Raw genomic sequence first — 26,607 nt, 5'->3', positions numbered from 1 at the left:
TAAACTGAGATAAGTGTTCTTGGAATAAGTTTTTGTTTTTGTCTTACTTGAAAACGGCCTTTTGAACCAGTTGATGCAGAGCTGGCAGATAAATCTCTTTTGGCTGTCAGAAAATAAATGCATTATTAGGCGAGATATATATATTGTGTTATCTCAGGGTCAAGGTGACCTGAAGTCCCCAAACAAATGTGTTTGTGGTATCCATGGGGTTGAACAACCTTCCTGGCTTCCATCAATACATATGCAGTTGTGGAGGTGCTTCATTTTGAACCAGAGACAACAGTAAGGATACCTCAAACACATTTGTTTTTGGCCCTTCGGGTCACCTTGACCCTGAGATAACAAGGGTTAACATGTTCAACATTGAGGGACTGGGATGAAGGAAGCTTACCAGCAGAATCTCTTTGTTCACCTAAACAATCAGCACTTTCAGGGATCAGAGGCTGAAAGAGAAAAAAAAGAAAAGATTAGTATGTCGTTTTTAAGCATTTGGAAGATGTTTTTCATTACCAGCGTCTCTCCCTTCTTCTTTGAAAGTGGCCCCTCGCTCTGGCCGTCCGACACTTGTGGAGATCCAACTCCCTCTGTGCCCGAGCCGAGAGCATCTGCTCCGGTACTGGAGGGCTGGGACGGGGCGTGCTCCTGGTACAAAAGGTTTCTCAGCTTCTCGTCCAGCGTCTTGATGGTCCGGTCCACAAACTCCACCCTCCGTGGGCCCTCGCTGTCCGACTCCCCCGGGACCCCGCCGGCTGCAGGCTGAGGATGGCCCTGCGATGGAAGATGAGCCGGGCTCTGTGGCTGGGAAGAGACCGCGCCATGTTGCATGGACATGGGATACGGTTGTTGGAGAACCACGGGGGGGTGCGAGCCCAGCTGGGGGGGCAACTCTCCGGTCGGACTGGCTATTTGATAAGACTGGCTCTTTGGCAGGGGACCCAGGTCACAGGCCTTCCTCCTTTCCAAGAGATTCACATCCAGGGCGGCGGGTGGCACAATCGCACAGCAAGGCATGTCTGTAACCATGGAGACAGCCGGGATGCAGGGCTCTTCCACAAGGAGGGAGTTGGGAATGCTCGCGGCTGAAGGAGGCTTGCTGGACAAGCCGGGATCTGCCTGCTGTATTTTGGCTTTGCCGATTGAGGGTTCTTGAGGTTGTGGTGTGGTCTGAGCCGGGGGTGGTGTAGAGACAAACACGTCCAGTGCAGCTGTGCCGTCAGTTCTGCTTGAATGTGCCTTTTCAGGTTCTGTGAAAATGAGAAACCAGAGTAACAACAACAAAAGTGGTGGAACGTTGGCGTCTCAGTTTGGTATCATTTGTCGCCCATTAGGGCGGGAGGATAAATCCTGCCCCTCGTTTGTGCCGGGAACAACTGCAGCCATTATATAACTGACCAATAGATCGACCACACAGACATGTTTTTATTGCATTTGCGAAAGCTGCTTCCGTACAAACATCAGCAGAGCTTGAACCACAATGAAGTGCACAACTGCAAGTACAAACTAGGGTTAAAGAGACTTCACTTTTAATGATTATAATAATTTATGCTTCTGCATTGAGGAGTCCATAAACATACCCAGTGATGTGGAGGAGTCAGGGCCAGTCTTCTCCTCATCTTGTATGGGTGTCTCAGCCACAGGGCAGATGATGAACCAGCGCTTGCCTGTGTGGAGAACTGCCAAACATACAACAAAGGAGGATTTATTATAACACATATCGACTTTAAACTCATTGTTAAATGTATTTATTCTACTAAAAAGTCTATTAATTATTTGTGGGTGTCGTGAATTTCTTATTTATTTTGATTTTTATCCGGTATTGATTATAATTTGCATAGTGATATTGCAATTAAAGTATAATGAAACTAAAGTTATGAAAACATTTAGATGGAATAGCAGCAGAAATTAAGGAAACAATTATAAAGATAAATAATTATTAAAATCGTAACGAAAATAATTAAAAAAAATAAAAATAAAGAAAACCCCCAGAGTGAAAACAAAAAAATGGAAATAAAAGCATTAAAAAAAAAAAAAGCGTTTCGAAACTCTTAATCCCCACGTGTTAACTCAATGAGGATTATGGGATTGTCTTTGTTTTTCGGGTTATAGATTCCATTTAGATTTTTGGGGAAATCCAACAATGCACAGGAGAATACATTCTATCACTCTCGATAAGGAGCTGCAGAGAGTGTTGTGCGAGCCAGTTCTTCATTAAGCACATTATATAAAATCATACAGATAACATAATTGTAACGCCCAAATATTTAATGAAGAAACGAATCACAACAAAGGGTGGGAGAGAGTTTCTAGTTTCCACATGGATTTACATTCAGACAGGTAAGTCTCATGTGTTCTACAGGTCTAAGGTCATTTAGCAGGGCAGCCACAGTCTGGTGAGTGGATTACTGGCAGCAGTCTACTGTCAATCACGTATACACCAGCTGGTGAAAGGACAAAGCACACGAGAGGAACACCGGTCACACACATACAATCATTCAGTGTGTGTAACATCCCGATACACATCACCCAAAATAAGAACATTTGAATCTGCAATTAACCTGAAATAAGGATACACTTATTAAAACTGTTTGTTTGTGTTTATATTTAATAAATACATGATACAATTAAAATTGTTGGTCATTTTACTCTTTTTACAGATGTTAAACACTTAATTATCTACATTATATTTAACACTATTATTAGGTTTCATACCATTTTGCTGGTAGACGAGCTGTGGGGTGCTGGGGGTTGAGCCTTTTGTTCCCTAAAAAACACAAGGTTAATAGATACGATTATAAATCACAAGAGGGCATCTTTTGCAGAACCTCAGCAATAAAGGTTTACTTGGCAATAAAAACTGCACAGTCACCCAAAAGTATTGCCAGGATGACAAAGCACTCAAAGCCAATTTGCTCCATTGACGCCGTCACCAGCCGTGTTCTCACCTCCGCTCCTGGGGCATTCGCTCCGTCGCACTTTTTGGGACTGCAGCCCTGAGCCGAGTCCTTCTCGCCCTCGGTGTCTTCGCTCAGCATGTCCTCCGCTTTGTCCACGATGTCTTTGAGTTGCTCGATGAACATTTCCCTCTCTAGAGTCAAGATGAAGTCATTTTCCACCTGAGAGAGAATCAAGATGGTGACCTCACACACACTGATGTCTTGCATGTTTTGAAGCCATGTCTGGAAAACTGCCAGAAGATACAACGTAAAGTCCACTAAGCCAAAGAAAACCTCACTTAATTGAAGCGGCACTCAAGAACCTGCCTCCCGCAAACCTTGGAAATGACTGATGGTAATAACCAGAAAAGATTTACCCCCCATTTTTTCAGTTGATATAACTTTAAAGCTACAATATGGAGTTTTCTGCAATTGTTTTCTATTAAAAACTCTTATTTCCTCTCATTTTTAATTGTCAATTGTCCATAGCATGAAATAAATAAGACTGTTAGATGAATCCTTCACTTATCTGGTTATTATGACTCACTAATGTTTTTTTATTAACCTCAAATTGGGCTGACTTTTATTTTGAACACCTGTTTTTACAGAGATTTTGACTTGCATTCATGAAATGTCTCCCAGTACCATGTATGTTGCGATCTCCTCAGGAGCATCTCCGTCCAGGTCAAACTTGAAAGTGACCATTTTGTGATTGTGAGTTTCCAACTGGCACTCCACCATCTTGTCCCCGGTGTTGCAAACCTGTCAACAAAACCATGTAGTTAGACATCAAGTGATGGCAAAAGCTAACAAGTACCCACATTTAGCATGCTCAGCTTTGGTCTGCTGATCTTCTCCTGCCGAGACCGGGTTCGCGTTGACCTGCGGTGGTGTTTGCGAATTTTCGCTTCACCTTTGGCTCCGTGGGTGCCTTCATAGCCGTCACTCATTTCTTTCCCAGATGTAGCATCAGAGTTGACACTGGTTTCGAGGGAGGAAATAAAGACATTTTTTTTAAATAGTGGAGAGATAGGTCATGTCAAATAAATGATTGACAGGTTCCAAACTAATAGAGGCTTATAGTTGTAAGAATCGGAAGGCAGCGAAGGATTTGAAGTTTATCGGGGTCTGGAATGCATATTAAAGCCTGATTTGTGAGCTCGGGCCACACTAAACTCATTATGATCTTAATAAGGATATAAATAAGAGGGGGATTAGAAGTCTTATCAGGAAACAAATGAGATTTCTGAAATTATAAATGAGCTCAAAATTGCTAATTTGCACAGGGATAAAGGCTCCTTGGGCAAAACAGTCATCAACATATTTTAGACATGGATTTTATGACAGAAACACATGTTTGATGAATCCAAATTAAATCTGTGCATTCAGGTTTGAATAAAAGCGCTCGAGTACCTGTCATAGCTTTGTCCACTTGTGTGTTTTTCTGCAACATGATCCTACACACAGAACAAAATCATTACCTAAACTGAAAGCTTAACCTTAAGTAGTTGAACCTGCACACTTAAGGATCAAATTACAAATTAATGAGCATGTCTAGTTAAGAGAATCATAAATAATAAAATTAAAAAAAGGTCTAATACCTCAACAATGGCATCATGTGGACCAGCTGCTCCTGTAAGTGGTTTCTGCTGCGTCACACCAGCAGATCCGGGTGTGGGTTTCTGAGAGTCAGAGGGTGGCGGAGCAGCCACCTGGTTCTGATCCAGACCTTTTGTGTGCTCGTGCTGAGATGGGCCGTGTAGAGGTGAGGAAAAACCTGCAGACTGGGAGAGCTGAGAGGAGGGTGGGAGCTCTGGGTGACTGAACGTATCCTGCAACAAAAAAAAGTTTCACAATGAAGGCTGGAAAAAAATGTCAGACCTTTTCTCCATCTTTATAAAGCATTATAGTTCACACAAACCCATTCAACAGACCCTCTAGTTACCTGTGTCAGGGGCTGCTGGCTGCCATTTGTGTGTGTGTGCAAGGGGCGTGTAGCTGCAGTTTGAGTGAGAGTAGTGTCGGTTCTGATAAGCAAAGTGGGCTGATTAAGTGGGGACGTGGCTCCCATTTTAAAAGCTGCAGCACAAGCGATCGGTGAAACCAAGAAACTGTCAATACGAATCGGGGAGAGAGGTGAGACAGAGTGGGGTGCAGAGGATGCCGGTCCAGGCGAAAGGTAAATAGTGTTAAGAGAAGAGGAGGCTGGGTGAGAGGCAGTGCAGGACTGAGAGTAGGAGGATTCACAGTCCGTCACAGCTGCCACCACCTGGACTGTGGGATACTGTGAGGGGAACTGAGACGAAAGGGGGAAAAGGAAAAGCAGACAAAAAAAGGAATAATCAAGAGGAACAGGAAGAGCATTGTAACCCAAATAAAAGGAGCGAGCTGGTGAGATATTTTTTTCAGATTAAAACGGACAATACCTGGGATGGTGGAAGAGAGGTGACGGACTGCTGCGGGTGGACAGCTGTTTGCTGAGGAGGAAGTGACTGTGCTGGGAAACTGGACAATGTCTGACTTAGATGCTCTCTGCCCAGCTGCGACATCTGGGCTTCCTACAAGGAAACACAAAAAGGAAGAAAGTCTTATTTTATCATGTATTCTTGTCATCGAGTCAGGTCAGGAAGGTCACCTTTCTTTGCTGAAGCTCTGGAGTCACTCAGCTGCGTGGAGGAGGAGGAGAGTGTAATGCAGAGAGGAGCAGCTAAACCCACTCTTATTGTTTTTCATTAGTTTGTTTATATTAGATATTTTGAGTAATGTCAACAAACGCAGATGTTTTCAATTCTGCAGCAAGAACTCTCTGTTCAGTCGTGGCACAGCAGCAATGATGCAAACATTGACCCCGGTACTTTAAATTCAAAGCATCAAACCAATAAGTATTTAGGACATGACTGAAGACCGTTCCAAAACACATGTGATGACAATAAATATAATATGTGTAATGCAACCTTCATTATTTATGATACTTTACTTATCTAAGATGCACATAAACTTCTTTGCAAACATGTCAGCTTTTACCGTTGCATTTTATCATTACTTAATGCTTCGTTTGATTTTATAATTTCCTTAGGGGCCACAGTGCATTTATACTTGCGTAAAGGGCAAATTATGTGGAAACTCAACTCTCCTGACTTACTCAACGCATCTTTGAAAGAAAGACTTCAACATTTGAAACAAGCAAGTTCCTCATCATGACCATATTTTGAAGTTATTACTTTAGAAAGTTTCCATCCGTCTAAAATCTCAGGCAACAAGAGGTTACAAGCGGAGCCCATTATGACGTAATAATGCCTTCACCCCTCCTCCAGCCAGCTGTAATCACACCCAGCTTTGTTTATACAACAAGTCCCTAGTAGATGGAGACTTTCATGATTGACGACCCTGCTTGACAAACATCACCAGAGTTGGCGTGATTATGGTAAACAATAATTTATCTCGTTGGAGTTTAATATTTCCCTTTAACAACATGAGCCACGACTGTTAAACCAGTAATTCAAGGAAATGTGAGCAAATAATTAAATATATATAAAAATTAAGTGCCGGAATGAAATAAAAAGTACTTTATTTAATATTTACATTTTAGGTTATTTTTGCTGTGTGATTATAAAAAACAACAACTTAATGTTAAGTCTGAAATGGATCAACTTTCTTAAATAAGGTTAAAACATCTTATAAATTCGATTTTACCTTTTAAATTGGTTTGTTTTAATGTAGTAGAGAGGAAACCTTGAGATAAATCTGAAATAAAGTATGACTTAGATCAACTTACCTGTTTGGAGGCATGAGGAGCTTGATTGTGGAGTGGAGATGCTGGGAAGCTCTGAGGAGTGGCCCCGGTGTAAGTCGTCGGGTTGACCGACTGGCCCTGTGCAGCCAAAGCCTGTTGGTGCAGGATGTTTGTGGCCGAATGATTCACAACTTGTCCTTTCGGGGTCAAGGAGTGACTACCCTGGATGACTGCAGTATCACCCTGTGGTCCCTTAGAGAAACACACTTCATGGCTCTGTTGGAGAATCGCTGCATACGTGTCGGGCAGGAGAGCAGCTTGGTAGGAGGCATGTTGTTGGTGACTGGCATGCACTGCGTCTTGCTGGAGCTGAGGGTGACCGTACGAAGTATTTTGTTGGATGCTGGATTGTACGTTGTGCATGACGGAGTTCTGCTGGTCTTGAAAGGTATTCTGTTGGCCGTAAAGTGCTGATGACGCGGAGGAGCTCAGACCAATCTGCTGACTCGACAGTTCAGTTTGTCCTGGGGCCATTGAGCTTTGGTCTGGATAACATTGGTCCATGGTCGGGGCCATTGAAGTAAGGGGGTAGTTTGGGGCGTGTTGATTAAGGGTCACGTGGTTCTGCAGAACTTGCAGGGGAAATGTTGAACTTGGCAGCTGTTGTTGTTGTTGTTGTTGTTGCTGCTGTTCACCCAGAGCTTGGTAGTTGTGCAGGTGACCCTCCATGCTGGCCTCTGTGATGTTGGCCATGAGAGGTGCTGCAGCAGGATTGGACTGGGAAGCGTATTGTGCTGCCGTTAGGCCGTGTCCAGGTTGCAGATAGTGCAGCGGCGTGTGGATTGTTGTACTGGTCGATTGACCTGGGTGACCTGAAGAAGTGACCTAAGGGAACAAAACAACGAGTTAAATAAAGGAGAAACACCACGACTTAAAGGGTGAGTGTAGCGTCCTAATCAAGAGAGGCAGGTTAAAAGCATGATTATTTGAATTGTTACCAGATCATTTAAAGATATAAATGATGAGGATTAAATCATCATCCCTCAACCACTGGGAGCTACTCCTCATCTACTAGCAACTGGAACTCTGGAGCAGAGAGGAAGATGTTTGAAATCTTGAATTGATTCCAGAAGGTTGGCGAAGGAAAATCAGCAGGGAAACATGATCAGCAGCAGAGTGCCCCACTACCCTCCAGGAGAAGCAAGCGCAGGATTCGGAAAAACAAGAGGTGGTTATTTTTGGTCGTCTCCATGCAGAAACACTTTCATTTCTACAGGCTTGGTGTTATCAGTGAAGCAGGATTGGCGTCAAAGAGGATTACTCGTCAACTGATGTCACCTACCACTCCAGCAGCACCGGTTACTTGCTGCCCTCTGATATTTAGACAATCTTCATGATCTTGGCTGATTTGTTTGTCCAGGACGTGGCTCTTCACGCTACCGTCTCCAGCCCTGTGTTCCGCCGCGGAGTACAGCAGTGGGGTGGAAGTGCTGTGATACGGTGCCGCTTTGCCGTTGATTATATCCAGCAGAGACTTCTGCAGCACTGAGAAATCCGAACAATCGCTTGACCCCTTCTGTCGGCCGTAACCAGGAGGTGTCAAGGTCCCCCCTGAAGCCCGCTGGTACCTGAAGTGGCAGGGACAGTGGGGTGTGTGAGAAGGAGCGCGGTGGCTTCCTTCCAGCGACTTAAGAAGAACCATGGAGAGGCAGGCCTGGCACATCTGGCCTCGGTGCATAGAAACATGGTGGTTATGATGACTGGTTAGACTTGGAAGACCGTACAGGTCCGAGTGTCGGCGTCCACCTTGTGGCGGGAGAGGCAAGTCACCAGGTACCCCTAATGAAGATTTGCTGCTGGTTTGGTGGGCGGATTCATGAGTTTGAGAGGATTCTTGAAACGAGGTGCTCTGAGAGAAAAAGCTGTCCATGGTCTCGGAATCGTCTTCTGAGGCACTGAGCTCCCCCTGGTTCTCCTGTATTACAGGGGTGGGGGTGATCGACCGCCGTGACTGAATGAGAGCGTGGAGTTGGGCGATGTGCTTCGCCCTGTGGGTGTCAATAACGGGAGCACTTCCTCTCCGAGCAGCGGCTCCCGCGGCGGACCTGAGCTCTTGGCCCAGCACCGCCCCCCAAACTTCCCCCTTTTCACAGGAGTGAGGCTGATCAGTATGAGACTGGCTACTTCTCTGATCGCACGACTAATCGAGGAGCAAAGAAAAAAAAAAAACATTTGTTATTGCCACTGGAAATGTATTGGGGTGATCTTGCATGTTCTCTCGCTACACAAAGAAGCCAAAGATCAGCCTCAAGGTCAACGTTTCATTGAAGACAAATTTGCATGGTTAACACCAGAATACAGACCTGCTGTGTTGCCATGGTAATAGGCTCCAAGAGGGACTGGTAAAGGACACTATGCTGACTGCTGTGGGAGTCGGAGTACACCGTGGAGCCCACACCACTGTCAACAGTGCAGTCTGCTGCAGAGACACACAAACCGCACTCTTGTTACAAAAATAAAGATTCCAGCAGCTTTGAACGCAGCAGATGCTCTTACATGTCACGGACGTGGTACTAGTGGGGAGGTGATGCAGACGATTGCTCTGGTCAGCCTCCAACTCATCCGGTTCGGGCAGGAGAGGCGGTCGTATTTGCGTGCCCCCAGCGGCGACGACCTGAGATCCTGCCATCTGGACGCCGTGCCCCACTTCCCCCTGATCTGCTGTGATTGTAGCCGACACATTTCTCTCCCGCCTCCACTTGATCAGTGCCACACGGTCCTTGATAGACTTCCCCACGGTTTTGGTGTCACTGTCATGGAAGAATCCAGACTCCACCTGAGAATATGAAAAGAGAGCATGACTAAGAGGGTATTAAAAAAAAACTGCATCCATTATTCCTCTAAATGTGCGCCATCAAAAAATAAGACTTATAGCATCAGTTGATATATTGATTCAATTTCTAAGAATAAATGACTGACAACAACTTTTAAAAGGCACTAAACTCATTATGTCACTTTTATGGATGTAGAGTTATAGCACCAGGGGTCAAGGTCACCGTCTTTATGCTCACCATCTCTTGTGCCACCACCTCTGGAACGTCCTTTTCCAGGTCGAACATGAACTCGATGGCTCCGGTCTCCTTGTACTTCCCCTTTAATTTCTTGTGGTCCTCCACCCACAGTTTAAGAGCTATCGATGACTTCTTGCCATCGTCCTCCTCGGCTAGCTCCACTCGTACGCCCGTGTCCTCCGCGAAGAAGGCATGATTGAGGAGGTCCTTGATGGTGTACCTGGAGGAGGGGATCAGCCAAGTTGAAGCATGTATTCTATAATCACCTTGTGACAGCAAGCTTATCCATGCCGGGGAATAGACGGATGCTAATAAAGTGATGGATTGACCTTGTTCTGCCGCTGATCCATTTATGCAATAACATACGGAGACAACACCTAAAAGTGTGCGACTGATATGGCTTTAAAGATTGACAACAGACTTAAGAGGAGATATTTGGTGCGTTTCATTTATAGCGGTTAAACATTTTGGATGAGTTTCCGGAACGTTAAGTAATATAAATTACCTAAATCAGGGGAGAATTTATAAGGCGTTTCCTTCCTCAGCATGATATTCAGTATTATAGCAAATAAAGGTTCAAGAAAATGCATTTCCAGTTGTGCTTCTTGTGAGTCACGTATCCAACAGCATGACAATCAAGTGATTTGAAAACATTTTTTCAGTTGCTTCATCCTCATTTGATTATTGTTTTGGCCAACCGATAAATGGGCGTTACAGCATTAAGTGCTGTGTGGTAACATGGCAATAGAACAGTCTGGCGGTTGTGGCTTTTGATGCTTAACAGAATCGTACCAAAACTTTTAGAGATTTTGAGCACCGTGTACCAAATAAAATTACTTTGAGGTCAGTAAGCACAACTTATAAATTTATAATTTATAAATAAGGAGCACTGGATTATAAGGTGCACTGTCAATTTTTTAAAAGTTAAAGTATTTTAAGTGGGTCTTATAGTGTGAAAAATGTGGTGCTTGTTCCACAATTACAGTATCTAAATCAGAACTTGCGTCATCTATAAAAACATTTAAAAAAAATCTCTTGATTGACAGACACTCACCGCTCCTCTTTCTTTTGACAAATACACTCGCCAATGATTTCCTTGATTTCAGGATCTACAACTTTGTTGTAGCTGGCTGGCTTGACTCCCTACAACAAATACAGAAAAGACGCATTAAACAGACCGTTTCCAAATATTTTGGGATTCTCGCTAAGAAAAAAAATACAAGCTTAACATGAATAATGTAACTTTAGTTCTGAATTCACAAGAGATTCTACAGCAGTAACGGCACTTTTTCACATGACCTACTTTCCAAGGTTCTTTCTTTCTTTTCCTTGACATTTCCTCACTACTGTGCCACACTTCTATACATATACACAGGCTGAGAGATTCACTGGCGTGTGAGCAGAGACACTCTGCACCCAGCAGTTAAAAATACAAACATCCTACAGAGATCTTATTATGCAACTGAAATACACGCACAGGGAATAACTTATTTGGCTTTGATCAATATCCTATTAATATCCGCAGTGGTCCCCTCGGTGCGTTTGAATAGATACACATGTGTTGAGAATTACATCCAGAGAGGCTACTGGGTAGGATTGCTTTCCTTTAGAGCTAAAACAATCGTCACGTCCAACATTATCAAGCAGTAAAGATGTAATTCAAGCAGGATGGAGTGAAGCCTGCAGGCTTTATTCTAACTAACATGAAGCGTTGGACTCCCTCATGGCTGCCATATGGCTCATTAGAATCTTGTTTCACAGAGGAGAATCTTCTTGTAGCAGCAAGGAAGGCAAATGTTAGCCGTTGAAAAAACGTTACGCAGGATTAATGAGCTGTCAAGATGAATGTCGGACCACTCTCCCAAAATTGTCTCATAGGTTTACCTGGATTAAAGAGATTCTATTCTAGGAATATTTATTGCCAACAAACGGAATTGAACATTTGGCTTGTATTTGTTACTATATTTAAATAAAATATTAAATAAAGCAAACATTAAGGTCATAATGATTGGTCAGTACCAATTACCTACTAAACAAAATGTACGTTGTAGTTAATCCAATTTTATATTTACTTACACTTGTGACTTTACGGTAAATTTGAGCGGCATTTTGACACTCCGCATAAGGATACTCTGACGTGGCCATCTCAAGCATACACATGCCAAAAGCATAGACATCTACTGCTTCATCGTAGTGCTCCTCATACATCTCCGGAGCCATGAACTCCGGGGTCCCTGCGAACAAAGGAAGGCTACAGTTAAATATTTTCACACACACAACTGGGCAGAAATGCATTCTTACCGATGACACTTTTAGCAAACGAGGCGGCCTTAAGCGTTGCCAGGCCTAAATCCCCGATCTTTACTGACCCAGTTGGTCCAGTGATGAAGATGTTATCACATTTAAGGTCTCTGTGGATGATTGGAGGTGTCCTTGTGTGCAGAAAGTGAAGGCCTTTCAAGATCTGTCTGCACCAGCTTCTCAGGACCTTAGGCTTCATTACTTTGAAGCGCTTCAAATAGCTGCGCAAGCAGAAGGAAAGAAAATGTTGAACTACGTTGCACATTTTATAAAGTACACGGAATCTTATTGTTATTCACGTTTTGAGCGTTCCGGACGTCATTAGCTCCGTCACCAACACGATGCACTTCTTTCCCTTAAGAGGCGACTCCCAGAAGTCATAGAAACGGACGATATTTGGATGTTGAAGACCTTTTAACATCTCAGCCTCTTCTTTGAATCGCTGGCGTTCCACTTTGGACAGTTTGCGATCCTGGCAAAGACAGAAATATTTATTTTTATTGTGTTACGAGCATCTGACTTTTCCCTGAGAAGCAATGACCCCTGGACCTTTTGAAAAAGGGTTTGGGGGTCAACAAAAAGTGGATATGGAAATAAATTGGTTTATGGAGAATTTTTTTTTGTCTTTTTCTTTTGTATGTACACTATACACTTTTACAATTTCTTTTTTGTGTGCGTGTGCATTTTCATTATTGTAGCCAAGATATGTTGTGCTTCTGTATAGAGGTTGATAAAACTAAACAAATATTGAAAATAAATGATTAAAGTTTTACTAGATTGGTGGCTGGGAACCCTGTAAAGATGGTGCGATTTATAGTCATAACCGCCATTTCCATCTACAGACAAAGAACATGTCTGCCACCTGTAGTACTAGGAATATTTCAACCTTCAAGGAGAGTCAAGAACAGACGATGATACCACTGCAGTGGGAATAACTTGGAGCACCTCAACACTTAACGCTCTGGATCGGGGGTGTCTGTCAGTGAAGGTTGGAACATGAAATGATAAAAGTAGGGCATATAGGTTATATCTTGGTATTCTGTGGGGATTAAGCAGTGAAGTGGTTGGATTCAGGTGTGTTGAAATATGTTGGTTTGTTTGAATTTTGTTCCGCTTGGAACAAACTGTGCCCCGAGTAAAAAAGAAAAACACTTTAATCTCACTTATTTATAGCCGCGTCTTCAAGGCGAGTGTATTCTTTAGGTCGCTCTGGACTTTCTGACCCAGTACTGTCACAAAATATATCTACAAGTACACAACTTAAGGACACCATGCAAAGTATAAATATTTGCTTATAACTACATTATATCATTCTTTATTAGGACGCCTCCATTTACAGCCAGAAGCATTTAGTATTGAATAAGTTGACCCCGACTTTATGAAGAGTATCGATTTAGCAGCAGTTTTACTGAAGGAAGAATGTGTCCAAGCTGCAATGTTTTATAAGGACATGTGTCTATAAAAACTGACAATTAGTGTACAGCCAGAAGGATGAGGCGGCAACGGTCGGATCCAGATGGGTAGCTTTCTAAATCAGGAAATAAATTTATCATGTGTAATTAATAAGCAATAACCTCCACATCTCATCCGCAAAGCCAGTGGGGAGAGAGATGCCAGACATTACCATGGTCACACCCTTTACACGCTGCAGCTAAACGCTACATGTCATCGATCGCACACATCCATCTTCCTCTCCCTCGCCCTCTCTTCCTCCTTCCTTTTGCACTTCCTCCCCATCCCCCACATCTGCAACTATCTCGCTCTTTGCACCCCTCAAGCCGACCACTCCCTTCTCCATCACCAGGCTAACCCCCCTGCACAAAAGATGCACTTCTGTTGCCGACATCGCTGACAATTCACTTCCCATGTGTGGAGCCAAATTTTCCTCCACTTCAGAGTAAGAGATGTTGGTTGCAACAGTTTACCACCAGAAAAGTGCTTCGATAGGGGAAATCACATTAATAAGAAGCTCATGACTTGTTGAAAACAAACTAATCAGATTTCAAAAATTGGATTATTTCACCATTTGGGTTTTGGCCAAAGAGGGATACATAGAAAAGGGTAAAAAATGTTACACTGTGTCCGGTCATTACTGTGTGGTGATGATGGCAACGTTTGCCGTGTGCACGTGACTGTGGCATATCAGGTTTTCTGTGCAAGTATGTGTGGGGGGTGGGGAATTTCGCAGCACTCTTCTGAAGTCCCATGAATTATTCACTTCTGCAGTGAACCTTTTCTGAGACAAGCGGCAGTGAAAGGCAGAGCCCGCCCAAGTAGTTCAGGGTTATCCCCACTTGCTCTCTGCAGATCACAGGCAACACTGGACTGTTGAAGACTGTTGAAAGATGTAGGTAGAGCAACAGTTTAATTTCGTATATTTTAAGGCTTTCTGGGATCGCACCAGAGCTAAAACATCAGGAAAACGCCAGAGGAAAGTCACCTCCAGACAGGCACACGACAAGAATATCAGGTAACCTTCTGCGGGCAAGACTTGATGATTGAAAGTGAGTTGCAATGCAAACAGGAAAGGACTGCAGCTTGCATTTATCACAGTGCACTCAAAAGGTGGGGTGGCTATTGGGACATGAAGTGACAAGAAAATAAACATTGACAATATTAGAACGCTAAATATTGCGACTTTTTGTAACTTGCAGAGGTCAGTAGCCAAATATCAAGATCTCTACTTTATTAGCTGTACTTCCAAAACATAGAAATCACAAATATCAACACTGAGAATCTCTTGTGCGACACAAACTGGATTTAAATTATAGTTTTTTTGGAGAAAAACAACCATACCCACAAACCTAAAAGAATGTATTACTCTTGAATGAGAAATTCAATGTTTAAGATTTTAAAAGGAAAAGTAGAGCTTGAAAGTGAATGTAACAAAACAAAATAATTCAACATTTATGCATTTATTATCGCATACAGTATGTACTGCAAGATGATCATTTTGAAAGGCCAGTCTTCTTTTAAACCTGCCTTTGTAAGGCCTTATTCTGGATGTACAAGTACCTTCTGTTCTGTTGCTCGTCTTGCCCTGGTGCCTGACCTGTGAACTAAAACTGTCAACCACCTCAGAACAGACATTCTGAGGGGAACAATTTCCAGGAACTGTGTTCAAGTAGAACAAGAAATGGTTTCAGACAGAAATATCAAGGAACAATAACCTTTTTTAGACTATTAGAGAATGTTTTACCCCTTTAAATGTACCACTTGTACTGCACTATTAATGTCCTTTGAGTAATACATTTTGCAAACAACCAACAATGTATGTTAGCCTTAAACAGACTGGACTCTACAAGTGGCCAATATTTTTTTAAGCGCCCTTTTGCTTTTTTTCCTCCAGCAGTATCTCCTATAGGAGATCCCTGTGTCTTTGTGATTGTTTACCATAGAGACCAAGCAAGGCCATGATTAAGTATTATTTTAATCACCAAAATAACAGGTTTATTTAAAACTTCATGACTGAATGTACCATGATTGCATAAATGGTTTTAAAAAAAAAAAAACTACTTCACATTCTTCAAAATCCTTTACATTGAGTGACCCTTTCAGCCCTTTGTTTCCTTGATCCAAGTCAACAATGTGCATATTAGTGCCAATAGTGTTTGGCAACAATGATGTGGAAGAGATTACGACTCAAACAACATTTCAACACATATCAGTCGAGCATAAAATCCTAGACTGCTAAGCCAAACAAACGTGTCACAACTGATTATAGATAGTTTAGGCACCAATATTAGCCACCTGGATGTCCGTCGAGATAAAGATATTATTCCTTTTTCAATAGCCAAGGCAGAGGATTTATTCATCCACATTCAGCCGGTTCAAATTATTTTAGCTGCATTTCATAAGCATCACAAAGAAAAGAAAAATCTGCCTTCAGTAATTAAAGGTTAAAATTCTAATTTCGATTTTCAAATTGTTAGATTTCCTTTCCCTGGAACACTTCTACTATATTGCTTAAAAGGTTTAAGTCACTTTGCTTTTCTTCTTACAAAATGTCTTGTGCTATTTAATACTTGGCGCTATCGTGTTAATCTTTTTCTTTTCTTTTTAACTTTTAGTTCAAATGTTGTGTACTAAAGCTGTATCTGTAAAGGGTAACCAGTTGGTCATTTATTATGAAGTGCAAGGTCTTTCATTTTATATGTGTAATTTGCCTTCTAAAGATACACCATTACTGATTATTTGATTACTAAAATACATTTGTAGAATACTAGATCAAAAAGGTGTTTGGTAGGGTAAGAAAAGAGTCAACAAATGATGGGGGGGAGGGGAGTATTTAATTAATTAAATTGAATAAGCCTTAAAGGTCAACGAACAGTCCTACTTGAAAAAAACAGATTAAAAAGCAATAGTCCAAATTATATAGAAATTTTAACCATTCTCTGGATGTTGTTCATCAAGCATGTAAATAAGTAATCTGCTTAACGTTGAAGGACCTGTTCTGTTTTGTTTTTATTGATGATACGATCTGTCACTCCTGTTTTGTAAGGTGACCTTGGGTGACCTGAAAGGCGCCGCCATACAAATAAAATGTATTATTATTATTATTATTATATACATTGTAAAAGAGCATATTCTATCTCTTTGTTTTGCCACCCAACAATGCAGCTATATTTTCCCCCGAATGGTCAAGGCAGACAATGCTAAAGATGGATGCAGGTACTACTCATCCTCACGAGCTTGACCTACTTTCCAGATGTGACAAGTTCATTCATGTGTGCTCAAATCCCATGAGGATTTAAACAGTGTTTAAAAGCTGAAAAAAAAAAGTTTAACAATGACAATCTCAGATTTCATGTTCAAATTCTTAATGAATAATTGAAGTACAGTTGACGTCATGTTCTTAAAAAAGAAACGGTGGAACTGCTTGGTATGAGCAGCAGCATAAAGCTTGAAAGGAAAAGTATGAAAATAAATAAAATGTTGTGACTATGAATTTGGACTCCAGGAGGAGGAAATACAATCTGAGACAGTCCAGTTGTCAGAGGTAAAGTAATATCTTATCACTAGACATGTCAGATGCCAGGTTGACCTAGTTAAACTGAATAAAGGTGCGCTTGTCGTCTGTAATGTGTCTGGCTGACTGTGACCGCTAGTCAGCCAACATGGATTAAACATTAAAGCATGTAAACCTCTTGTAAACCTCTTTTCTTTCAAAGTCTTAAAATGCAAGCAAACAAATCTTTCAGTGACACAGATACAAGAAACAAAAACTTGTTGCTTCAGACTAATTCTTATTATGCAACAGACGACAGACTAGTGCAGCTGCTCAAGGTTAAGATTCTGTATTATATTGTTTACACAAGTAGACTTTGGCTAGTCCAGCAACTTTCCTGGAGTATAGTATTACAACAGATGGCATACATTTTTCAAAAAGATTTAAACACTATAATGTGTGTATTCTAGGAAAATGGTGCACCTTGAGAATGCGGAGTATATATATATATATATATATATATATATATATATATATATACACACAGTATATATATACACACACACACCCACTTTATTTAAAACACATTAAAACATTTTGAATTTAATTTATTACCAGCGACAGCTCACAAACATAATTTATCAGAATATTATTATCTTTAAGTGTAACATAGCAAAGTTTACATTTTCAAACCTTTTCAAAACCATATTTAAAACAAAATGCATAGCAAAAACATGTTTTGATTTTCTTAAAATAAGAGATCCCAAGTTAAAAAAAAATATTTTAGGTTTAGGAAGAACAGGTCTACAGCCCTAGACATGACATGGTAAAAAAAAAAAAAAATCAATTTCATTATAAACTAAACTTGTGGCTACAAAATAGTTTAAATCTTTTAATTCATCAAAGGGAAAAGATCAGATTATTTGAATCGATATTCGACAGCACTGCATCAAAAAAGTGTTTTAAAAGTTTTTTGGCTTAACATATTATTGTATTGTTCACCTCAGTACATTATTGGTTTAAAATTAAATCATTTGATTGGTTAATTAAAATTAACACGGAAACATTCAATGTGTTTGTTCCTTTTTTTGTGTTGCAATTAAATTTCCAGTGACTGCCATCAAGTGGCTCTGCAGCTAGAGCAACAATGAAATCCAGCGAGTTCCCGGCAATGACTGAGGACGAGAGGATACAGTCATTTACAGCTGACGTTTGGACATATTCTGGTTCCAAAACAAATGAAGGCAGTTAAAACTGTGTCAAGACACATGCTGTCAAACTAGAATTAAGTACTTGAGCAGTACTGCAAATATATTCTTGTTCCTACAGTATCGCAATGTTCTATCTTTTGTTCCTGGATCGTAATACGTATTGTTGCGCCAGATTCTTTCCAATACACAGCCCTCATTTTAACCCAATATTATTGGACAACATTAATTTCATGTAAAAAAAACAACAAACAAGTCCTCTTTAAGAAATGACCTCAACAAGAGGCAAATGAGCTCAATGGGACGGCAGAAAAAAACAATTCTAATTTCCCTCTATAGAAATTTGTTCCACATTTACTGTTCATCTGTTGAATATGGATAAAGATCAAACAACCTTCCAGAGGAACAATCTTATTCATACCCTCCAGTCAACTGGAAAGTCATTCATTTAAAATGAACTCGATTGTTTGCCAATGGTTATGATTTAATCATGATTCAGCAATTATACCCTTACAGATAAACCCATCAATAACAATAATTTCCCTGATATCAATCAAGATTTACAACTTATTTCAAAAGCAAATATTCGGGGGGGGAAACCAATGTCCCGACCTGAACTCTGCAGGCTGGTCATTCCTCTTGCGACCACTTCATCAGCTGCTGCAGTGGGGGCACCGAGCCAGAGACAGACCTTATTCAGCAAAATACTCTGACCAACCAAACACAGGGGAGAGAAGAGTTTGTTTTCCACTTTTCCAAGATTGAAGGGATTTAAAATGCAACTTCAGATTTCCTCCACGTGAACACGGAAGATTTAGCATAAAAGTTAGGAACACTGTGATCCAGGATTCACTGCCAGCCCATCATTATTCCGGTAGTGGTTGTTACAAGAAAGTAAAGGTGCATTCAGCCCAACAGTGACTCTGCAGAAAAAGTCCATGAGAGAAAAAAAAAAAGGATCTAAAAAGCAGCCATGCCAGTTTGTGTTCTGTCTTTTTACAGGAACCAAGAGAAAACCTGTGCAACAACAGCATGAGGCATCAACATAATTTGAAAAACAGGTTAAGGTAAACTAATGTTCCCATTTTCACTCACCGTTGCTTAACTAGATTAGTAACGAAGATAACAACTGAATGTTTACGAGAAGGAAACCTCATACCAAAAGGTTTAAGCAGGAAGCCGAGGTGCTGAAAGTTCATTTACAAATTACCTTTTTGAATTCCAAGAAGGATTACGGCTGCTAATGAGATGTTGTGACACTGCTATTGTTGGGGGGGGAAAAAAAAGACTTTGAAAGAAAGAAGCTATTTGGAAAATTGGATAAAGAACAACTCCGGAGGGTGTCGACTGAACTCTCATACCATCAGAGAAAATGTGAAAACAGTAGCTTAGGAAATCAATTATATAATGAGGATTATTTTAGGAGCAGCAATGGGGATAAGATTGAGGAAAAAGACAATAGTGTGCACGGAGAACTTCACCCACTGATGGAAAATCTTGTTCATTCGGTGGTTAAAAGCTGCCATGAAATCAAACACAGAATGAAAAATTATTATGTGTTCCACTTTCCGAAATGAGTCACCGTTTAAAAATGACCAGTGAAAGGAAAGATCTGCAACAACAACATATGCTTTATCCTCATATTAAATCGGCTACAGGTGATACTTATTATAAAAAAAAGTTGTACATGTTTCAAACATAAAAGGCTGGGGGCTAAATCTGGTCAACAAACTCATTGCCAATTGCAGATCACCTTCAGTTCATATCGCTTAAGTAATCCACAGAGATTAGAGGAGAAGATCATGAGGACATTGATATTTTGTGGAACTAAACACGAGTTGGTTTATGCTAGGATTAGCTTAGAAAAGAGATTTCCTGTTAAAGACTTTCTGTGTGATTGAGTTTGTCATCCATGAGTTAGAGTTACCAATTATTGTATTTGCGAGTGTCAGAAAAAGGATTCAGGCTCTTCATAAGTGGTCCAACAAAATCGAATTTAAGAGCAGCTTTATTTATACATTATATTTATTAAATTCACCAAAATGAAAGAATAAGTAATCATGAAACTGTTGTCCTTTTATTGGACTAACAGACTTTTACCGACAACAGTAATAGATGGGTTTGAACCATCCATTTAACAAGGAGATTACCCCTCTCTGTTATTAGTTAGTTCCAAAAGGTTATCTTATATTGATCCATTTCTTGAGGTGACGACACTTCAAGCCAAATTGAATATTGATAAGCATTGTCTCATCCTCATTGACAAAAGCTCAAGTCGGGATTGTTCTTCAATGAAATCAAAGAGGAAAACACGGTTGGCCATGAAAGGCAATTAAATCCGGGGCCAATTCAATTTACTGCTCGTTGGACCGAAAATACATTATTTTTAAAAAGCTGCAGCCTTGTTGATTCACAGCACTTTGAGATACTTTAAGTCACTTTGTAGTAAATGGCGGTCTTACTGGAAGCCGATCAGCTCCCGTTCAGTAGGAAACAACATGCTTCTTTCAGAAAGAATCAAAGTGGAATTCAAGTTACTTTGAAACTTCTATAGTTGCATTCTTAGGCAGCTTCTGTTGGTAAGCATTTTTTTTTTTCACCAAGAGCCACCTGAGCAGTTGTCCCTACTTTACATTTATAAAATGTTAAAAAGTACAGATTGGGGCCTTTTCACCATTATTTTGTATGCATCTTAATCCTTGTAGTTTTAAATAAGAGCCAATTGTAAACATACCTGGAAATTTGGTCGTACCATTTTAGCTTTTTCAAGCAAATTGTACTGTATGTGAATTTTGGTTTGTTTGTTACCTTTTTTCTAGAAATAAGACTTTCCCATTTCAATAATTAAGTGCCAATATTGTTTGTTACATTTTGTATCATTTGTATTTGTTAACATTGACCATATTCCAGAGAGCTTCCTGAAAATCTGGCCGTCAGGAATCCTTTGTCAAATAGGTACGCAGGCTGAAACCTGAATTTAAGCCTGCCCACAAAACATCATAACAAAGTCAGCACAGTAAGCCAGCCCTTTAACAAGACAGTAGACAGAAGGCCTCCATCGCAAGATTAGAATCAACAGTTGGCACACAAAGATCCTCAAAGTATGAAAACATCATGATAGCAGCCTATGAGACCACAAAGCAGAGGGAGTAGCCATTTTAACAACCGAGTGCTTTTTCATCCGATCATCATCCACCCACCCTGCCAGGTGGTTCTACTCCGACTGAAATTATTGATCAGTGTATACAACTACAATAGTGTTTTACAACCACATCTTACATTCAACGTTGAGCAATCTAATTAATCCCAGGGCAGCCATCGAGCTTCAGCATATCTCTTAAACTCGATCAATAAAATACTTAAACATAAACACAGCTGCATGTAAAGGAAGTGCGAGAACAAGTTGCAAATCGATTCAAATTAAAACAATTAAAATCTTCCAATTTACTTCCACACCATTAGGATCGAGGCGAGGAATCTTAAAGTTTGGTTAATGAGGCCATAACCTTTGAATTACACAATTGATTTTCACAATAAACAAGAGAAAACAAGCTTATACCGCTTCTTTATAAACAAACATCTTAAATTAACCAGCTTTAAATGTGACTACACTAAAAACAAACTTCCTAGTCTGTTGCAAGAAGGAAGGAACAGTTCTTTACAGTAACTGACATAAATCACATTTTTAACCTAATCTGCTAAACTAGAGGCTTCAAAAACATTTTCAAAAGCTTATTTCTTTTATTTGTTTGCTTGTATGTAAAGGGACTAAGTACAATAAAAATGTTATCCTTTGATGTATCTAACCAAAGATTGTAGTTTACACCTTGAGTCTCCTGCCTTCAAATTGATCTATGGTCCAAAGGGCTGGGTATTGATCAAAAACTGATATTACTTTATTACATACCGGTTACTGAATGGTACATTTTTTAATAGCATTCTTTTTTCCCCAACCGTTTTCTAACAAAAGGAAAATCATACTACACCTAGTACAAATCTTGAGTTACATGTTAAATCTTTGGTAAAGTTCCACTCCAAGCCGTTTTCTTGAAGAAAAAAACAAATGAAAAATAATTGACATTGCAAAAGAAACAAATGAATCTTATGTTCACTCTCAGTCAGTTGTCAGTTATCGCCTTTGCTTCTAAATTTGTTATCATGTTTGATCATGCATGGGTATTGTGGGGGTTTTCCGTTTTGAAATGAGTGTTATATCTAGATGATTGATTACAGTAAAGTTGTCATATCCTTAAAGTGTTGAAACTTGGCACCAAAAGATAAAGCATGTTTCGATATTACTAGAATTTTGTTTTTTGTGCCACAAAAGAACAGCCGTTGGATAACCAGCCCTATTGATCACATGCTATTTTTAGACAAATAGGCTTCAGGATTCATTTTGGAGCAAAGCTGTAACAGGCTTATAATTAATAAAGCCACATTAAGTTGAAAAAAATAAGATACCATTATTTGGAACCATTATAGTGAAAAATATTCTGTCGTAATAGGCCCTTATTGATGTGGATTCTACCTTGAATAATTCACTAAACATTTGATTTCAATTATACAAGATATTGGATTATAGGTAAAGGGATTATATTTATGGCCAAAGAATTCAAATGAGAATTGTGAGAACAAGACGACGACACAAGATGCCTCAAAAACAACCCTTTTATCTTGCTTTGATTCCAAACATTTAATTAATTTAAGCTCCGGGAATTCCACCACCTAAATATATGCTGTTTACCAGGGTTCAATTTAGTTAACAGGATTAAGAACAAACAGAGTTTTACTTTCAAGACCTTTAAATCTCACTCTTTATTGAATCATCTATTAACGCAACTAAAAAGACGTTTTATTAGGACAATATTTTGACGAATAAAGTAGTTTTACAGAGAAAAGCTTTACGCTTACTGTTAAATAAAAATATATAAATTACATATTTTATTGTAAAACTAGATATTCGTTTTATAGGTTAAAAAAACATATTGATTGGGGCCCAACCCAATAAACTAGCTGATGTTACTTTACCATCTACCATTTGTCAAAACTCCAAAAGGACCAGTTGAGTTGTGATTAACATCCATTATTGGCAGTCCACTAGAGGGAGTTTCACCACGGGCCACAGGGGAAGAATAAAAGACAGTAAATTGCTTCCTGCATTACATGCTTTCATCTTCTGAGTTCAATTGGAGCTCAGCGTTATTATGCTGACAGACACGGGACTGCTCATCACTACTATCACTCAGCATGACATCATCATACCCATGAAGTCATCCAGTGAGCGTCAGGCACACGAGTGGTAGTTCTAATGCGATTTTGTGCTATGAAAAATGTGACGTGGCAACATAAAAAACATGCCGTGGGTGGTATCTGAATTTTCTTGGCTCACTGGTTCGGTTGCCCAGATTAAGCATCATTGAATCTCGAGGACAGCCACACGGCTCCCAGCAGGCGACAGAGCAATTCAGCTGCTTCCTGTCAGGCAACCTCCTGTTGCACAGGAAGGGGGGGTCTCAGAACGTACACGAATACTGCGAGAAAAAAAAAAAACACGCAAAGATCTCCTGCCCGGCCCGATAAATCTCCTCACCGTCACTTGAGAATCAGCTGAGCGAGTGACTAAAGAATGCAGGAACACTTTCATCTGAATCATGAAGGAATCAGAGCGCAGATTTTTCTCAATTTCAAAGAGGGCCAGTCATGCTGACTGTGGTCCCCCTTAAGCTTCCTGGGAGAGAGAGAGAGACAGATAATCCCTGCTGTAGTCTCAAACGGACGAAAATAATTAGTTAATTCCTTTCGCGCCGTCTAAGCTGATGAGGTTCATGCGTATGTGTAGCGCCGTACAAAATACAGACTGGGGAAGTTTCTGGTCATTACAATTTTTTTTTGTTGACACCACTACTGTCTGGTATTCTGTCCAGTGTCAAGCTATAGAAAAACTGCCTTTCCCGACTCAGGTCTACTGCCTCCAGGGACTACTTGATGGACAGCTGAAGACATCCCCATTAGAGAAGCAAGTTTTAGGTAGAATGGTAAATATTTCTGGTCATTACCAAACCATTTTAATACACCAATAAACGTCACTGTTGTTTGGTTAATAACGAGCATGTTCACTGTATTATTTACATGTATTACATAAATGGAACTGATAGCATGACCGAGCAACAAGTGAATTATCTAGACATGACGTCTATTGAGAGGCTTATCTAGATACTAGAGAACAGAATTACTGCAGAGTCGTATAAACTTCCTGCTAAACAGCCTGCAAGGAAAAAAACATGTCTACAAATGTGGTTAGTTTATGATTAAAAGTTAAGCAACACTAGACTTCTTGTCTTCCACTCTCTCTGAAGGTTGGCTCAATAAAGTGAAACATGTAACAAAACTGATTAAACTTGATTCACAATAAAAAACAGTTAAAATAAATGTAGGGTTTTTTTAGTGGAAAGCTACTTGATGAATGAGGAATATACATGAGGATTGAATATCTACATTTTTAAAATAAAGTTGTGAATTTATGGTTCATTTTAAATACACTGAAAGTCAAATTTAGTATAACATAAAATCTGGTCATTCATTTGGTTTCTCATATTTACCTGCAACTCGCACCAGGCTACCTCCACCCAGGTCTCTGTATCCAGGCCCTTGTAGACCGTCTTGAAAGATCCTCTCCCGAGCTCGATGTCAAACTTGAGAAAGCGTCCTCCCGGAGAAGTGGACACGGCCTTCATCTCGGCCTCCTCTTCGTTCTCCTCGCTCACGGCTTTGACGGCGGCTTTCCCGCCATCGTTGCAAGTAACATTTAAGGCACCTCCAGTTTTCCCCCTCTCTTCATCTGCAGCGACACTTTCAGTAGCGCTATCCTTCTGCCCGCCTTGACTTTCAGTGCTGGAGCTTTCCTGCAGGCGACAGTCAGTCTCCCGCGTTCGGTCGACTATCGTTCGCAGATTTATGTTGAAGATCTTACTCTTGTCGTCACATTCGCCTACTTCGAATGTCTGCTCGTCGTTCTCCGAGAACCACAGGCTCCTCCGGATGAATCTCTGGTGAACGATCCTCTGATAACTAGAGGACGACGGGTAGGAACTGGGATCGCTCCCGCCTCTGACGACCGGCTCCAGAAGGCCGGCGTTCCCGTCTCCCCCGACCTCATTCATGCTGACGCTCAGTTCACACGGAGGCTTGGGTGCCAGGGTGGATTTACGATCGTGGGTCTCTCCTGAGTTTGCACAGCCCTCCATGGTGACGCCGCAAAAAAAGGTTCACTCACTTTGGTTTCCAAGTCATGTGCTCCATCATCCAGAATAGACAACGATACCCGCTTCGTCCACGAGGTGACGCAGTGAGGCCTCCGACAACTCTGGCATGGATGTTAGACTCCAGGTTGTTTCCAATTTATAAAAGGTCTGCGGGTAAAATATAAGAAATTAATAAACTATTAATAAATATTATTAAAGGGGTCTTAAACAAGTGATTGGTTACAAGTTGAACACGGTATAAAAAAGTATACATAAAAAACAGGTGCATGTAAACAATTAAGCAATATTATTATTAGCACGCGAGATGCTAACGTTACAAGTTAGCTTAAATGTTAACTTTGCGCTACATTGACATTTTAAATGCGTTTTGTCCAACTTATCGCATTGAAAAAACGAGGGGGAATATGGCGTTTAAAACAACGGTGCGAACACGCTTTACCTGTGGGCGAGGACGATGGAAAAGAAGAGCCCGGTGAAGCGGACGCTTGCGACATAAAAATCCGAAGTGGCAGCTCGAGAACCCCGCTAACGCTAGCTCGCTGCTACCGCTCACGACAAACAGTGAGTTCTAAAAAACAAACAAAAAAAACGCCCTTATCTGACGATAAAACCTCGTTGAGACCACAGTCTGCTCGATATTCATCGACAGAAAAGCCGCATACTTGAGGATATTAAACGTGAAAATGTTGTTCCTCCTCCGGAGGGTTCGCATCCCCTCCTGCAGCCGGGCGTCTCTCTCTCTCTCTACGCTTTTTCAAAACGACGTGTTCCTGGACGGCGTTGGTTTGTGTCGACGACCCGGTTTTTAGCTCGTCATCCTCTCCTCTTTCGCCAGGTCCGCGCACCGGTGTGGCTCAGAAATGTGTCTCATTCAGCCTCGCTGAGGCTTCCACGCCCATGGAAGCGACTGCAGCCCGCGGCCAATCACAGCCCAGCCTGAGCAACACACACACACACACACACACACATGCTGCTGCTGCACCGGGGAGTTCTGCTGGGAATACACCCCGTTTTTTAAACAAAGATGGGGTGTTCGGATCGACACCAGCAGGTTATTAGATGCACTGGAAAAAAGCGTGTCCTGATATGTATCCATTTACACTAAAAACATAATATAAAAGTGGGGGGACACCCTGAATAGATGGGAATTA

The 26,607-nt window shown here is 40.9% G+C and overlaps 1 protein-coding gene across 6 annotated transcripts in view; it reads right to left on the bottom strand.

Moving 5' to 3' along the window:
* Window positions 1-26,283, bottom strand: part of LOC148059650 (serine/threonine-protein kinase WNK2) — a 34,071-nt gene extending 7,788 nt beyond the window's left edge. For 4 of the 6 annotated variants that reach the window (XM_087782446.1, XM_087782447.1, XM_087782448.1 and 1 more), the window contains exons 1-23: window positions 25,896-26,283; window positions 24,794-25,603; window positions 12,338-12,510; window positions 12,039-12,259; window positions 11,814-11,971; window positions 10,792-10,880; window positions 9,738-9,957; window positions 9,223-9,502; window positions 9,030-9,145; window positions 8,009-8,866; window positions 6,709-7,551; window positions 5,360-5,491; window positions 4,879-5,229; window positions 4,535-4,765; window positions 4,347-4,390; window positions 3,755-3,914; window positions 3,579-3,695; window positions 2,943-3,113; window positions 2,710-2,761; window positions 1,575-1,673; window positions 511-1,244; window positions 392-443; window positions 48-103 (exon numbers count right to left, since the gene is read on the bottom strand). In XM_087782446.1, coding sequence (XP_087638572.1) covers window positions 48-103; window positions 392-443; window positions 511-1,244; window positions 1,575-1,673; window positions 2,710-2,761; window positions 2,943-3,113; window positions 3,579-3,695; window positions 3,755-3,914; window positions 4,347-4,390; window positions 4,535-4,765; window positions 4,879-5,229; window positions 5,360-5,491; window positions 6,709-7,551; window positions 8,009-8,866; window positions 9,030-9,145; window positions 9,223-9,502; window positions 9,738-9,957; window positions 10,792-10,880; window positions 11,814-11,971; window positions 12,039-12,259; window positions 12,338-12,510; window positions 24,794-25,438 — 5,802 coding nt within the window. In that variant the 5' untranslated portion in view covers window positions 25,439-25,603; window positions 25,896-26,283. The remainder of the gene's footprint in view (window positions 1-47; window positions 104-391; window positions 444-510; window positions 1,245-1,574; window positions 1,674-2,709; window positions 2,762-2,942; window positions 3,114-3,578; window positions 3,696-3,754; window positions 3,915-4,346; window positions 4,391-4,534; window positions 4,766-4,878; window positions 5,230-5,359; window positions 5,492-6,708; window positions 7,552-8,008; window positions 8,867-9,029; window positions 9,146-9,222; window positions 9,503-9,737; window positions 9,958-10,791; window positions 10,881-11,813; window positions 11,972-12,038; window positions 12,260-12,337; window positions 12,511-24,793; window positions 25,604-25,895) is intronic. The other 2 variants (XM_087782451.1, XM_087782452.1) reach the window with 2 other exon arrangements.
* Window positions 26,284-26,607: the final 324 nt, after the last annotated feature.

Source organism: Callionymus lyra, chromosome 19 (assembly GCF_982586985.1).
Source record: "Callionymus lyra chromosome 19, fCalLyr1.hap1.1, whole genome shotgun sequence".
Classification (NCBI taxonomy): domain Eukaryota; kingdom Metazoa; phylum Chordata; class Actinopteri; order Syngnathiformes; family Callionymidae; genus Callionymus; species Callionymus lyra.
Note: the sequence above shows the minus strand (reverse complement) of the source record. Positions and strands in the feature narration are given on the sequence as shown.